The 16,145-nt window shown below is 42.0% G+C and overlaps 1 protein-coding gene across 1 annotated transcript; it reads left to right on the top strand.

The window, feature by feature from the left end:
- Positions 1-2,551: 2,551 nt before the first annotated feature.
- Positions 2,552-4,227, top strand: LOC115122335 (neurexin-1a-like). The gene is made up of 2 exons (XM_029651540.2): positions 2,552-3,802; positions 4,136-4,227. The coding sequence occupies exons 1-2, from the start codon at positions 3,088-3,090 to the stop codon at positions 4,225-4,227; spliced, it is 807 nt and encodes a 268-aa protein (XP_029507400.2). The 5' UTR covers positions 2,552-3,087.
- The last annotated feature ends 11,918 nt before the right edge of the window (positions 4,228-16,145 follow it).

The raw sequence follows: 16,145 nt of genomic DNA on the forward strand, positions 1-16,145 counted from the left end.
TTTTTGTATTTCATCTTTATTTAATTAACCAGGTAGGCTAGTTGAGAACAAGTTCTCATTTGCAACTGCGACCTGGCCAAGATAAAGCATAGCAGTTCGACACATACAACAACATAGAGTTACACATGGATATTCAAGTATCATCACTCCCAAAGTAGTTTAATATATTATGATACACAATATCCATACAGTGTAGTATTGATGTAGGTTATGAAGCTAAACGACAGTGTCCACTACAATCCTCTGTGTTATTTTAACCCGAGGGAAACAATTATGTCGTTTAGCGTAAACTACTTCAACTAACAGAATGTGTTCATGGTAAGAAAAATCCCATTATCAAGAGAACTCCCTGCCAGCCTCAAACGTCGCCACATCCCGTCCCTGCATACGAAGAAGTTGTTGAATTGCATCACTTCTCTCTCTCCTTCGTTTGACACCCTCGTTGCCGACATAAAACAAATGTTCCCTGCTCCGTAACCATATTTTTTTCCACCTCTGTGCGTTTCACTAATTCATCAACATGCAAATCGTGGATGTTTTATAACGAAATGTGACATCACCTAGGTATGTTGAGGCGACAGCTGGTGTCGGTTGGTGAATGTGGACGGATATGTATTAAATTCGTCCGGCAGCAGCGGCGCGCATTGCTGTCCAAGGCGCTGCAGCATTCGGCCCCTCCCCTCCCCAGTAGACGGCAGCCAGGCAGCTACACAGAGAGAGACACGTGACCCGCTCGCTGTCTCTGCCTTCTGACCGTCGGTGGCAGAGCGCTGCAGGGAGGAAGATTGCAACGTTTGGACAGTGTCTCCCTCACCATAATCACAGGATTTTACCGCTCCTCTGTTTTATCTTACTTTATTTCGTTATCTGAGAATCGAATAGGGGGAAGAGCCAAGGTACAGGACCATGCGTTGACTTATTTTCCATCGTTATGAAGGTGTTGCTGAGTTTTAGAACATAGGGGAGAAGAGAGTGGAGCTAACTCTTTTCTCGGTCTCTGATGATCAGTGATGCAGTAATTCAGAGTTTGCTAAAATAGTGTGAGGTTGAGGGTTTTTAGTGTGGATGATCTATTGGGGTAGTTTGAGTCGAAGAACACTGCATGGTGATGCTATTTGGTGGGTAGCCGAATTAATATTAAATGTGCTGTACATAACAAGAGATTACATTCCAATACTTCGGTAAGGAAAAATATGATTTAGATGATGATTTGAGTCGGTCCTGGACATGCATGATCGGGTTCTAAATGCAGGTTAACGATACCTAGTTTGATGTATGATTTAATGTCTCTCTAATAGGTTGAGCTGCTAGACGGGCAACGGAACAGCTGTTGAAAACTTAGCCAAAATGCACTTCAGTCGTTTTGAACTGTGTCATCAATAGATTGTATTTAATTGTTAGAAAGATTGTGGGGATGTTGGCAAGTGCTAATACAAACAGGTTTACATGCTCATTTTGTTTGCTGTAGAAGGTGCGAATTTATAGAAAAGTATCTAATGTGTTGAGATAGACAGTGGAATGGGACCGGTTGGAATCTCATGTTGATCTTCATGGCATTCTAGAATTCTATATGGTAAATTTGGCATGATATGTTTTGAATCTCTGTAACTATTTTTCAGTCCTCTGTCAATTATGGTTTGTCTAGTAAACGGGGCAGCTTATTTGGATGGTTTTCTTTTAGGTTTGAATGAAATGCCACTTTCTGTCTGGCCCGTCTAGACCTGGGTTCAAATACATGCGTATTTAAGCATTTGCATCTTAAATAGGCCTACTTATTTTCTGTGTATTTGAGTATTTAAAAATAATGTGTCCGAATAGATTTTAAGTATTTGATCGGTTATCAAATAATTTCTCATGATACTCGGCTATTTGTAACTATTTTCAGATAGCCTGCTTGTTCCAATTACATTTCAAATACCCATATTACTAAACAGACGTATGTTCAAATACATGGAGTATTTAAATATTTATATTTAAAAATGCACTTGTCTGTATATTTGGGCATATTCAAATACATGCCAATACTTACCAATACATTTCCAAAATCATTTCAATATTCAATTATGCGCTTATCATAGTTCTGTTGGAAGCTGAGTTAAAAGGTAGATGAAATAATGAGGAAACCGACAAAACAAGATTCTAGCAGTTAAGATATGCATGATTCTCTGGAATAGCAGAAATACTTTTCTAGTTCATGGAAAGTACTCTGTCTAATTCTGATGTAATACTGTGAGAGCTGGTTACTACCAGCGGATTGTGGATCATGCTGCTTTTGATGACCCGTGAAGACCTATTAGGGTTGATAAAGGGAAAGATGACTAAACAAAATGAACTGTCCATTCTTATGTTTCTTTTCTTTTTTACAGATCATCTTCTCATTATGTTATAAGCCGAAGCTTTGTGGATCAGAGACTGGCCTTGGGGGGAGGGGGAGGGGGGACAATTGGCTTGTTTCGCGCCCAACGCGTATCAATCAGCCAATTACAACCATTCTGTTTTGGAGGGGTCTTTTCAGCGCCCGTTTTGGAGGATGCAGGGTGAGAAGCCAAAAGTAAAGATTCCGGATGCCGGCTACATCTTCTTGGGGTGAATAGGAGGGTTATCGATGCCATTTCAGCAGCAGTAGAACCGGCTGGTGCGCTCTAGCTGCCTCTCACCGACCGAAAGTAGCCTTTATGCATGTTCCAAAACTAAGAGAAATAGAATAAAAAATTGTTATTTGATTTCTGAATCACCATCAACTGTTTTGGAAGAAAATCTGTATCATAAAAGAAAGGAAATCGTCTGACCGAATAAAAAAGAATAAGACTGAGGATTTCGGATTTAGGGGCGACAGAGAAGTGGACCAATACACAACGATTATATATTTTTTTCCGGCTGGCTATTATAGCTTGCTGGTAGGATATGACAACGACATAATTGGTTAAGGTTTACAATGTGTCATTTCATATTCACAATTGTTAATGGTCAGTCCGTGTATTACATCACTCAGCCCTAATTTCTAGCTTGATAAATTAAAATCCCGCCTGAAATCTGATTTAGCGGTTTTGTAGCCTATCGAGGCCTAAAGAACAATTTGGCCACATCATGGTTATTGCAAGGCGGCATGGAGCCCATCTAATATGGGTATGCCTTCTCGTCTGCTGTATGGTAGACATAGGGGCCTCTATGGAGTTTACAGGTGCAGAGGGCCAGTGGGCCAGGTTTCCAATGTGGAATGCATGTTGCGAGAGTGAAATGAGCTTCAACATGAAAACCAAGAGTTCCCACGGGCTGTTAGTGTACTTCGATGACGAGGGATTCTGTGACTTTTTAGAACTCCTAATACACAACGGTAAACTCAGTCTTCGATTCTCCATCTTCTGCGCTGAGCCTGCAATGGTTCTAACCAACACCACGGTGAACGACAGCCAGTGGCACACGGTGACAATAAAGAGAAACTTTAAAAACACGACGCTAATGGTGGACAAAGAGGTGAAATGGGTCGAAGTGAAGTCGAAAAGAAAGGATATGACTGTCTTCAGCTACCTGTTCCTTGGGGGGATACCGCCGGAATTACGCTCTGTGGCTTTACGGTTAACGCTGGCTGCTGTCAAGGACCAGGTGCCTTTTACCGGATGGATAACGGACGTAAAGGTCAACAAGACAGATTCGGCTCTCCTAAACAGCGCGGGGGTCATTAACGACCTCTGCAGTGCGGCGGTCAACATGTGTTTAAACGGAGGGGTCTGTAATGTCATTAACCACGAACCCAAGTGCGACTGCTCGCAGACTGGATACCAGGGCAAGGCCTGCAGCGACGGTAAGACATCTGGATTCCCTTTTGGACCGTTGCCTGGTTTAGGCCTACTAACAATACTCGTCAGTTCTTCTTTATCTAAACAACAACACAACATGATCTTTGATAGTTTTCCAACATTTAGAGAGGTTGGCTAATAATAATCTTACAGTTTACAGCAAATGCACGTCATCCCCTCCTCTATACTAGGCCGACAGACCTATACGCCTGTAGGCCCTAACTAATAATTCAATAATTCCCAGTGCAAAATACGTTCATCATTATACAACACCTTTTTTAACATATGTCTTCATAGTTGTTTCTAAGGTTGTTAATGAGTGGTTGTGCTCCTGCAAGGGCTCATTAGCCCAACATGCAGGTGTTCCTCATTCTCTAAGGTGTCTTGCCTCAACCTGCAAAAGGTCACCAGGGGAATGGTTGACCTATGAAGTTGTTTCATCTCCAATGACTTTAGCGCCTTCTGAATGTTTCAAGTCATAAATAGTAATACGCATTTAGAAGAAGACGAAGGACATGATATGCACATATATGAATAATATATGCAGTACCTATATGCAGTACGTTGTGCATTGCATAATATAATGTAGCCAAGACTCCAGACCTTGTTAAGTATGCTACCTGTACTATATCTACTGTTTGTTGATAAGTGATTACAATAACATCATCTAAGCATTATAAATGAAGTAGTTTTATGAAATACACAACAAACCTTTTCTTGGTGACATTTTGCTTGATTTTAAGGTTAGAATTTCAGAGAAGAAAGTCGACTTCACACATTGTTCAGTTGATTTTGTGGCTGAATCTTGGCCTATAGATGTTGGTGCAATGCTGGACCAGATTGTCCTGTGATTTGAAGGCAGAGGTTGGAAATTTGAATAGTTTTACTGTTTGGAACAGCTCTATTTTCTGTTATTGTCATTTCCTTGTTGCACTTTGTTGGCTTTGTTGATGAAGTATAAAGACCATATTAGCTTTAAATTACATCCCAATTGGCACCCTATTCCCTACATAGTGCACTACTTATGATCACGGTCCATAGGGATACACACTTGGGGCTTTATTTGAACAACTCTAACACAATGGTAAATGTTAGCGCTGGTGGAAGCGTTATAGGTTCAGGGGTGTGTCAGCTATTTTCACAACCACACCTATGGGCGCAGTAGCTGACAGTGGAGCAAAAAGGCTGGGTTTTGATGAATAAACAACTTGTGGGTGTGTCAAGGCTTGGCTCCTATATGGCCAATCAGAACATGCGCCATTGCTAAACAAGATGTGATCGCTTCAAGTTGTGTATTTACGGTCATCTATTGTGTTGTCATCAACTCCAATTCAAATGTCAGTCCATCATAGCCTCGTTTGATAAATAGCCTGCCTCATATGTCCTAATATGTTGAACATGTTTACAGTCAACATCACTCTAATTGCATCTCTTTAATATGGAAACACGTTGCTAAACATAGGCTATAGCATTTACATTGATATAGGGGCTAGGCCTAATGTAAAGTGTAGTCTGGACATGGACATGACAAACCTAGTCAATGAGCAAGATTAAATTGGATAGGCTATTGGTAAGGCCTAAAAACATTGTATACTTCTAATCAATTTCTAATTAAAATGAAACAACTTTTTTTAAATAGGTCATGTTTAAATACAGTTCCAGGCACCATAATTGCACCCCATGGACGTATAATACAGACAAGGCAACAGACTATGGAGGGTTTTACCCACATTCAAACTTTTCACAGGAGCTGGATAAAAATGTATGGTACAGAGAAAGGGGTAATATCCACTCACCATTATACTGCTTACACATGTAATATTTTATAAACATCGTGGAACCATCTTACAGATCATAGTTGCACTTCTCCAGAAATAACAGCCAAAATTGCATTTGAGCCATATATGTTTTCATGGATGGTGAATCTTTCTAACAAGTTTGATTTTTAATCTAATTAAACAGGAAACAATCAATCTGTTTTTTAAACCAACACCAATAGTTCTAAATAGGATCGTGTCAGAAGCATGATGTCATAAATCATACCTCTAATTCCATGAGCCTAAGGCGCTGTGTGCATGCGCAGGCCTAAGGGCTCTATAGCAGGAGGCATGGATGTTTGTCCTATTCACTGAAGATAGTATATTAAATAGTATACATTAACCCTACAATAGGCCTAGTTACAACAAAGATGTAGCCTATCTAGTTTTTATTGTTGGCTTCAACATGGATATATTAGTCTACACACATTGAATTTGTAGTTCGAAAATGCACTGCATCTTGGAACCATGGACATCTGCATCTTGGAGCCATGGACAACTCCATCTTGGTGCCATGGACAATTGGACCTTGGTGCCATGGACACCTGCATCTTGGTGCCATGGACAACTGCATCTTGGAGCCATGGACAACTGCATCTTGGAGCCATGGACATCTGCATCTTGGAGCCATGGACATCTGCATCTTGGAACCATGGACATCTGCATCTTGGAGCCATGGACAACTGCATCTTGGTGCCATGGACAATTGGACCTTGGTGCCATGGACACCTGCATCTTGGTGCCATGGACAACTGCATCTTGGAGCCATGGACACCTGCATCTTGGAGCCATGGACAACTGCATCTTGGAGCCATGGACACCTGCATCTTGGAGCCATGGACACCTGCATCTTGGAGCCATGGACACCTGCATCTTGAAGCCATGGACAATTGGACCTTGCCTAACCATTATAATAAGTGACTTTGCCACGTGAAAGGTAAACAAACGAGCAGGAAAATAGCCTAAGCTACAAGCAGATTCAGTATCCAAGGACAGCGATTGGTTTGACAGTTAGGTCCAACAGATGAAAGTGGAAGATGCAAATTTTTTACAAAATGATAAAGGAAAAACTGTTCCTAAACAGACTTCCTACAGTCACTGACACCTTTCATTCAACGGGCATTGCACATAGTCCAAACTTTTCACACAAGCTGCATGAAAAGAAATTATGTCCAAAATAAAGAAAAAACTGGATTGTCTGTTGACTGTTTTACTGTTCATTAGATTTTAATAAAACATTGGTTATAGGCTACTGATTATGCTAATGTGCGCCTCCCCTGGCAAAATCGCTGCCATAATCAATTGTGAACCTAAAATATCACCAGTAGCGCTGCTTGAAATTGTCACACATTTTTAAGGCCACACCTCAAAAATTCTTCTCACAGCAGATACTATGTTCAATTGGTGGTACTTATTCTGGGGGCTTGAACAGAAATATAAAACTGACTCCTGGAGGAGTGAAGGAGTGCAGCCTGAGAGGAATATCACCCCACACGAGAGCAGTCTCTTACAGGGTGGAAACTCAAATAGGAACCATCTCTCATGGGCTCCCTTGGTTCGGGGTGTGGGGGCAGTTTATGCACCCAATTTGATATAGAAAATTTAGTACATTTCATGGTCTTGTGCATATAGCTCCAGCATAGCCAAAATGATCTCATTAGAATTTGTCTGGAATAGCAGTCACAGATTGGGAACCCAAATAGGAACCCGCTCTCAGGTGCTACTTAGGAAAACTCCTCCATTGGTTTTGGGGGATGGTTTATGCTGATACACCCATGATGGTGATGTTGCCTACAGTAGACAGTTTCATATGTATATATACATAGAATTAATAATCTAATTAAAGTTCATTGGTCACGTAAACAGATTTGCAGGTGTTGTAGCAGGTGCAGTGAAATACTTATGTTACCAGCTCCAACAGGACAGTAGAATGTCTTATGTTACCAGCTCCAACAGGGCAGTAGAATGTCTTATGTTAGCAGCTCCAACAGGACAGTAGAATGTCTTATGTTACCAGCTCCACCAGGGCAGTAGAATGTCTTATGTTAGTAGCTCCAACAGGGCAGTAGAATGTCTTATGTTAGCAGCTCCAACAGGGCAGTAGAATGTCTTATGTTACCAGCTCCAACAGGGCAGTAGAATGTCTTATGTTAGCAGCTCCAACAGGGCAGTAGAATGTCTTATGTTAACAGCTCCAACAAGGCAGTAGAATGTCTTATGTTACCAGCTCCAACAGGGCAGTAGAATGTCTTATGTTACCAGCTCCAACAGGGCAGTAGAATGTCTTATGTTACCAGCTCCAACAGGGCAGTAGAATGTCTTATGTTACCAGCTCCAACAGGGCAGTAGAATGTCTTATGTTACCAGCTCCAACAGGGCAGTAGAATGTCTTATGTTACCAGCTCCAACAGGGCAGTAGAATGTCTTATGTTACCAGCTCCAACAGGGCAGTAGAATGTCTTATGTTATCAGCTCCAATAGGGCAGTAGAATGTCTTATGTTACCAGCTCCAACAGGACAGTAGAATGTCTTATGTTACCAGCTCCAACAGGGCAGTAGAATGTCTTATGTTACCAGCTCCAACAGGGCAGTGGAATGCCTTATGTTACCAGCTCCAACAGGGCAGTAGAATGTCTTATGTCACTAGCTCCAACAGGGCAGTAGAATGTCTTATGTTACCAGCTCCAACAGGACAGTATAATGTCTTATGTTACCAGCTCCAACAGGGCAGTAGAATGTTACCAGCTCCAACAGGGCAGTAGAATGTCTTATGTTACCAGCTCCAACAGGGCACTAGAATGTCTTATTTTACCAGCTCCAACAGGGCAGTAGAATGTCTTATGTTACCAGCTCCAACAGGGCAGTAGAATGTCTTGTGTTAACAGTTCCAACAGGGCACTAGAATGTCTTATGTTACCAGCTCCAACAGGGCAGTAGAATGTCTCACAAATACAATGCAAATACACACATAAACAAAATCTTTAAAAAACAAAAAAACAATCAAATGTAGGTATATTAGACAGAGCATGTGTCAGAATCCAGAATATAAATACATGGTCTGTATAGACGGTATAGAATGTGTCAGAATCCAGAATATAAATACATGGTCTGTATAGACGGTATAGAATGTGTCAGAATCCAGAATATAAACACATGGTGTGTATAGACAGTAAAGAATCTGGAAAAGAAAATGGTATGTACAGTAGTAGGTATATTAGGATAAGCTATGTGGAGAATACAGTAGAGAAATACACAGTAAGTAAACAACAGTATATGAATACAATATCAAATCAAATCAAATTTTATTTGTCACATACACATGGTTAGCAGATGTTAATGCGAGTGTAGCGAAATGCTTGTGCTTCTAGTTCTGACAATGCAGTAATAACCAACAAGTAATCTAACTAACAATTCCAAAACTACTGTCTTATACACAGTGTAAGGGGATAAAGAATATGTACATAAGGATGTATGAATGAGTGATGGTACAGAGCAGCATAGGCAAGATACAGTAGATGGTATCGAGTACAGTATATACATATGAGATGAGTATGTAAACAAAGTGGCATAGTTAAAGTGGCTAGTGATACATGTATTACATAAGAATGCAGTCGATGATATAGGGTACAGTATATACGTATGCATATGAGATGAATAATGTAGGGTAAGTAACATTATATAAGGTAGCATTGTTTAAAGTGGCTAGTGATATATTTACATAATTTCCCATCAATTCCCATTATTAAAGTGGCTGGAGTTGAGTCAGTGTCAGTGTGTTGGCAGCAGCCACTCAATGTTAGTGGTGGCTGTTTAACAGTCTGATGGCCTTGAGATAGAAGCTGTTTTTCAGTCTCTCGGTCCCAGCTTTGATGCACCTGTACTGACCTCGCCTTCTGGATAATAGCGGGGTGAACAGGCAGTGGCTCGGGTGGTTGATGTCCTTGATGATCTTTATGGCCTTCCTGTAACATCGGGTGGTGTAGGTGTCCTGGAGGGCAGGTAGTTTGCCCCCGGTGATGCGTTGTGCAGACCTCACTACCCTCTGGAGAGCCTTACGGTTTAGGGCGGAGCAGTTGCCGTACCAGGCGGTGATACAGCCCGCCAGGATGCTCTCGATTGTGCATCTGTAGAAGTTTGTGAGTGCTTTTGGTGACATGCCGAATTTCTTCAGCCTCCTGAGGTTGAAGAGGCGCTGCTGCGCCTTCTTCACGATGCTGTCTGTGTGAGTGGACCAGTTCAGTTTGTCTGTGATGTGTATGCCGAGGAACATAAAACTTGCTACCCTCTCCACTACTGTTCCATCGATGTGGATAGGGGGGTGTTCCCTCTGCTGTTTCCTGAAGTCCACAATCAACTCCTTAGTTTTGTTGACGTTGAGTGTGAGGTTATTTTCCTGACACCACACTCCGAGGGCCCTCACCTCCTCCCTGTAGGCCGTCTCGTCGTTGTTGGTAATCAAGCCTACCACTGTTGTGTCGTCTGCAAACTTGATGATTGAGTTAGAGGCGTGCGTGGCCACGCAGTCGTGGATGAACAGGGAGTACAAGAGAGGGCTCAGAACGCACCCTTGTGGGGCCCCAGTGTTGAGGATCAGCGGGGAGGAGATGTTGTTGCCTACCCTCACCACCTGGGGGCAGCCCGTCAGGAAGTCCAGTACCCAGTTGCACAGGGCGGGGTCGAGACCCAGGGTCTCGAGCTTGATGACGAGCTTGGAGGGTACTATGGTGTTGAATGCCGAGCTGTAGTCGATGAACAGCATTCTCACATAGGTATTCCTCTTGTCCAGATGGGTTAGGGCAGTGTGCAGTGTGGTTGAGATTGCATCGTATGTGGACCTATTTGGGCGGTAAGCAAATTGGAGTGGGTCTAGGGTGTCAGGTAGGGTGGAGGTGATATGGTCCTTGACTAGTGTCTCAAAGCACTTCATGATGACGGAAGTGAGTGCTACGGGGCGGTAGTCGTTTAGCTCAGTTACCTTAGCTTTCTTGGGAACAGGAACAATGGTGGCCCTCTTGAAGCATGTGGGAACAGCAGACTGGTATAGGGATTGATTGAATATGTCCGTAAACACACCGGCCAGCTGGTCTGCGCATGCTCTGAGGGCGCGGATGGGGATGCCGTCTGGGCCTGCAGCCTTGTGAGGGTTAACACGTTTAAATGTCTTACTCACCTCGGCTGAGGTGACCAGCGTTCAATATGTGGCAATATTCCCATATAGGTGACAGATGATGAATGATATGTTCTATTTCCATGGTTTCATACCTCTCATTGCCCATCATGACATTTGGATGGCTGGTGGCTCAATGACTATGACCACAATTACTCCATAGAGAAGCCATGAGGATATGTACATTCAGTTCTATATTTTCGCATGGTTTAACCTCTCTGGGAAAGTTTGCGATGCTAGCGTCCCACCTTGCCAACAGCCAGTGAAATTGCAGGGCGCCAAATACAAAACAACAGAAATCTCATACTTAAAATTCCTCAACCATGCAAGTATTTTACGCAATTTTAAAGATACACTTCTCGTTAACTTCTTGGTGACAGGGGGGCAGTATTGAGTAGCTTGAATGAATAAGGTGCCCAGAGTAAACTGCCTGCTACTCTGTCCCAGATGCTAATATATGCATATTATTAGTAGTATTGGATGGAAAACACTCTGGAGTTTGTAAAACTGTTTGAATGATGTCTGTGAGTGTAACAGAACTCATATGGCAGGCGAAAACCTGAGACAAATCCAACCAGGAAGTGGGAAATCTGAGGTTTGTAGTTTCATTTAAGTGATTGCCTATCCAATATGCTGTGTCTATGGGGCCAGATTGCACTTCCCAAAGCTTCCAGCAGATGTCAACAGTCTTTAGAATGTTGATTGAGGCTTCTATTGTGGAAGAAGGTCGAATAAGAGCTGTTTCAACAAGTGCACTAGGCTGAGGCCAATCAGTTGTTTACTGAGCGGTCATGCGGGTGCGCCGTGCCTTTCTTTTTCCTCTGTAATGAATGCGCTAATTTGGGGAATTTCTTTCCTTAATGCGTTTGAGTCAATCAGTTGTGTTGAGAAAAGGTAGGGGTGGTATACAGAAGATAGCCCTATCTGGTAAAAGACCAAGTCCATATTATGGCAAGAACAGCTCAAATAAGCAAAGAGAAGACATGAAGGTCTGTCAATCCGGATAAATTCCAAGAACTTTGATAGTTTCTTCAAGTGCGGAAACACCATTAAGGCCTATGATGAAACTGGCTCTCATGAGGACAGCCAATGGAGGAGAAAACCCAGAGTAACCTCTGCTGCAGAGGATACGTTCAATAGAGTTAGCTGCACCTTAGATTGCAGCCCAAATACATGCTTCAGAGAGTTCAAGTAACAGACACATCTCAACATCAACTGTTCAAAGGAGACTGTGTGAATCAGGCCTTCATGGTTGAATTGCTACAAAGAGACCACTACTAAAGGACACCAATAATAAGAAGAGACTTGCTTGGGTCAAGAAACACGAGCAATGGATATTAGACCGATGGAAATCTGTCCTTTGGTCTGATGAGTCCAAAATTGAGATTTTTGTTTCCAACCGCCGTGTCTTTGTGAGACGTAGAGTAGGTGAACAGATGATCTCTGCATGTGTGCTTCCCACAGTGAAGCATGGAAGAGGAGGTGTGATGGTGTGGGGGTGCTTTGCTGGTGACACTGTCTGAAATGTATGTAGTATTTAAGGCTCATTTAACCAGCATGGCTACCAAAGCATTCTGCAGCGATACACCATCCCATATGGTTTGCGCTGAGTGGGACTATCATTTGTTTTTCAACAAGACAATGACCAAAACACACCTTCAGGTGTAAATGCTATTTGACCATGGAGAGTGATGTAGTGCTGCATCAAATGACCTGGCCTCCACAACCACCCGACCTCAACCCAATTGACATGGTTTGGGATGAGTTGTACCAGCAGAGTGAAGTGAAAAGCAGCCAACAAGTGCTCAGAATATGTGGGAACTCCTTCAAACTGTTGGAAAAGCATTCCCCATGAAGCTGGTTGAGAGAATGCCAAGATGCCTTCACTATTATTCTACAATGTAGAAAATAGTAAAAATAAAGAAAAACCCTTGAATGAGTAGGTGTGTCCAAACTTTTGACTGGTACTGTAAATTTACATTTTAGTAATTTAGCAAACACTCTTATCCAGAGCAAATTACAACCTACATCTTAAGATAGCTATATGAGAGAACCACATGTCAAAGTCAAAGTAAGTATGTTTTTTCCTCATTTAAAGAAGTTATCAGCAAACTTAATTGTTTTATGAGGGAATAGGATAGGTATCCTATTGGTGATGGTGGTGGTTTTGATGGTGTTGATGATGGTGGTGGGGATTGTAGTGGTGGTAATGGTGGTGGTGTTGATGGTAGTGGTGTTGGTGGTGGTGACGATGGTGGTGGTTGTGATGGTGGTGGTGGTAATGATGGTGGTGTTGATGTTAATGGTGGTGGTGTAGATGGTGGTGGTGATGGTGGTGTTGATGGTGGTGGGGATTGTAGTGGTGGTAATGGTGGTGGTGTTGATGGTAGTGGTGGTAATGGTGGTGGTGTTGATGGTAGTGGTGGTGGTGGTAATAGTGGTGATGATGGTGGTGGTGGTAATAGTGATGGTGGTGGTGGTGATGGTGGTGATGGTATGTGATACATTCTATACTATAGGCAGATACTTCATTGTATTGAAATCGCCAGGATAGCACAAGCCAATACTACTCTGACTGGCTGAAAAAGACACAGATTTCGTAACTATTTGAAATCATGCACAAACCATTGACATTTCATATGAGAAATACTGGTAATCTGTCATGTCATATTAACATAATACAATCTGTTTTAAGGTGGCCTCCAACATGTTGCGCCACAATTAAGTATTTTCTCTGAAATGATTCATTCTGATAGAATGCTGTGGTTTGGGATTTATTTTTTGAGCAGCATGGCGGCGAATGTGGTAACCCAATTCTGTCCAACCTATGTGTGGTGACGTACTTCCCTACAGTGAAGAGAGGAGTGGGAGACAGTAGTGAGGAGAGAAGGCAATGAGATGGAAGAGAGGAGAGGAGAAGCACAAGGATAGGAGAAAGAAAAAAGGGAGGAGAGGAGAGAGGGAACAGTAAAAATAAGTTGGAAGGGGAGTGACATCTCAAAGAGGCTGTCTGGAACTATATTTAGTCCATGTGACTTTGACAGAAAGTAGTTGGCTTTCAACAAATTGTCAAAATGAATAACGCTCTAAAAATACTGTAATTAACAAAGGTGTATGTGGTAAATAAGATGTCAAAGAGCCAAACCTGTCAAGATAATTATGGTGGCGGGAAAATGTACAGTACCAGTGAAAAGTTTAGAGATAACTTTTCATTCAAGGCTTTTTCTTTATTTGTACTATTTTCTACATCACAGAATAATAGTGAAAACATCAAAACTATGAAATAACACATATGGAATCATGTAGGAACCAAAAAATGGTTAAACAAATCAAAATATATTTAAAATGTTATATTCTTCAAAGTAGCCACCCCTTGCCCTTATGACAGCTTTGCACACTTGGTACTCTCTAAACCAGCTTCACCTGGAATGCTTTTCCAACGGTCTTGAAGGAGTTCCAAAATATGCTGAGCACTTGTTGGCTGCTTTTCCTTCACTCTGCGGTCCAAATCATAACAAACCATTTGGGTTGAGGTCAATTGGGTTGAGGTTGGATGATTGTGGAGGCCAGATCATCTGATGCAGCATTCCATCACTCTCCTTCTTTGTCAAATAGCACTTACACAGCCTGGAGGTGTGTTAGGTCATTGTCCATTGGAAAACAAATTATAGTCCCACTAAGCACAAACCATATGAGATGGCATATCACTGCAGAATTCTGTGGTACAGTGGGTTGCTAAAGTATTCACCCCCTTTGGCATTTTTCCTATTTTGTTGCCTTACAACCTGGAATTAAAATAGATTTTTGGGAGGTTTGTAGAATTTGATTTACACAACATGCATACCACTTTGAAGATGCAAAATATTTTTTCTTGTGAAACAAAAAATAAATAAGACAAAAAAACTGAAAACCTGAGCCTGCGTAACTATTCACCCCCAGAAAGTCAATACTTTGTAGAGCCACCTTTTGCAGCAATTACAGCTGCAAGTATTTTGGGGTATGTCTCTATTATCTTGGCATATCTTGCCACTGGGAGTTTTGCCTATTCTTCAAAGCAAAACTGCTCCAGCTCCTTCAAGTTGGATGGTTTCTGCTTGTGTATAGCAATCTGTATGTCATACCACAGATTCTCAATTGGATTGAGGTCTGGGCTTTGACTAGGACATTCCAAGACATGTACATGTTTCCCCTTAAACCACTCAAGTGTTGCTTTAGCAGTATGCTTAGGGTCATTGTCCTGCTGGAAGGTGAACCGCCATCCCAGTCTCAATTCTCTGGAAGACTGAAACAGGTCTCCCTCAAGAATTTCCCTGTATTTAGCAACATCCATGCTTCACTGTGTGGATGGTGTTCTTGGGCTGATGAGAGGTATTGGGTTTGCGCCAGACATAGTGTTGTCCTTCATGGCCAAAAAACTAAATTGTAGTCTCATCTGACCAGAGTATCATCTCCAATACGTTTTGGGAGTTTCCCCACATGCCTTTTGGCGAACACCAAACTTGTTTGCTTATTTTTTTCTGGCCACTCTTCCATAAAGCCCAGCTCTGTGGAGTGTATAGCTTAAAGTGGTCCTATGGACAGATACTCCAATCTCCGCTGAGGAGCTTTGCAGTTTATTCAGGGCTATCTTTGGTCTCTTTGTTGCCTCTATGATTAATTACCTCCTTGCCCGGTCCGTGAGTTTTGGTGGGCAGCCCTCTCTTGGCAGGTTTGTTGTGGTGCCATGTTCTTTCCATTTTCTAATAATCTATTTAATGGTGCTCCGTGGTGTGTTCAAAGTTTCTGCTATTTTTTTATAACCCAACCCTGAGCTGTACTTCTCCACAACTTTGTCCCTGACCAGTTTGGAGAGCTCCTTGGTCTTCATAGTGCCGCTTGCTTGGTGGTGCCCCTTGCTTTGTAGTGTTGCAGACTCTGTAGCCTTTCGGAACAGGTGTATATATACTGAGATTATGTGACAGATCATGTGACACTTAGATTGCACACAGGTGGACTTTATTTAACTAATTATGTGACTTCTGAAGGTAATTGGTTGCACCAGATCTTATTTAGGGGCTTCATAGCAAAGGGGTGAATAGTATGTACACACCAATTTTCTTTTATGAATTTTTTGTATTTTTTTCATTTCACTTCCCAAATTTGGACCATTTTGTGTATGTCCATTACATGAAATCCAAATAAAATTTCATTTAAATTACAGGTTGTAATGCAACAAAATAGGAAAAACTCGAAGGGGGTGAATACTTTTGCTCGGCACTGTAAACATGTTGGTTATGTGTCCCTTGAATTCTAAATAAATCACAGACAATGTCACCATCAATACACCGCAACACCATCACACCTCCTCCTCCATGCTTCACAGTA

Source organism: Oncorhynchus nerka, linkage group LG28, assembly GCF_034236695.1.
Source record: "Oncorhynchus nerka isolate Pitt River linkage group LG28, Oner_Uvic_2.0, whole genome shotgun sequence".
NCBI classification, from domain to species: Eukaryota; Metazoa; Chordata; class Actinopteri; order Salmoniformes; family Salmonidae; genus Oncorhynchus; species Oncorhynchus nerka.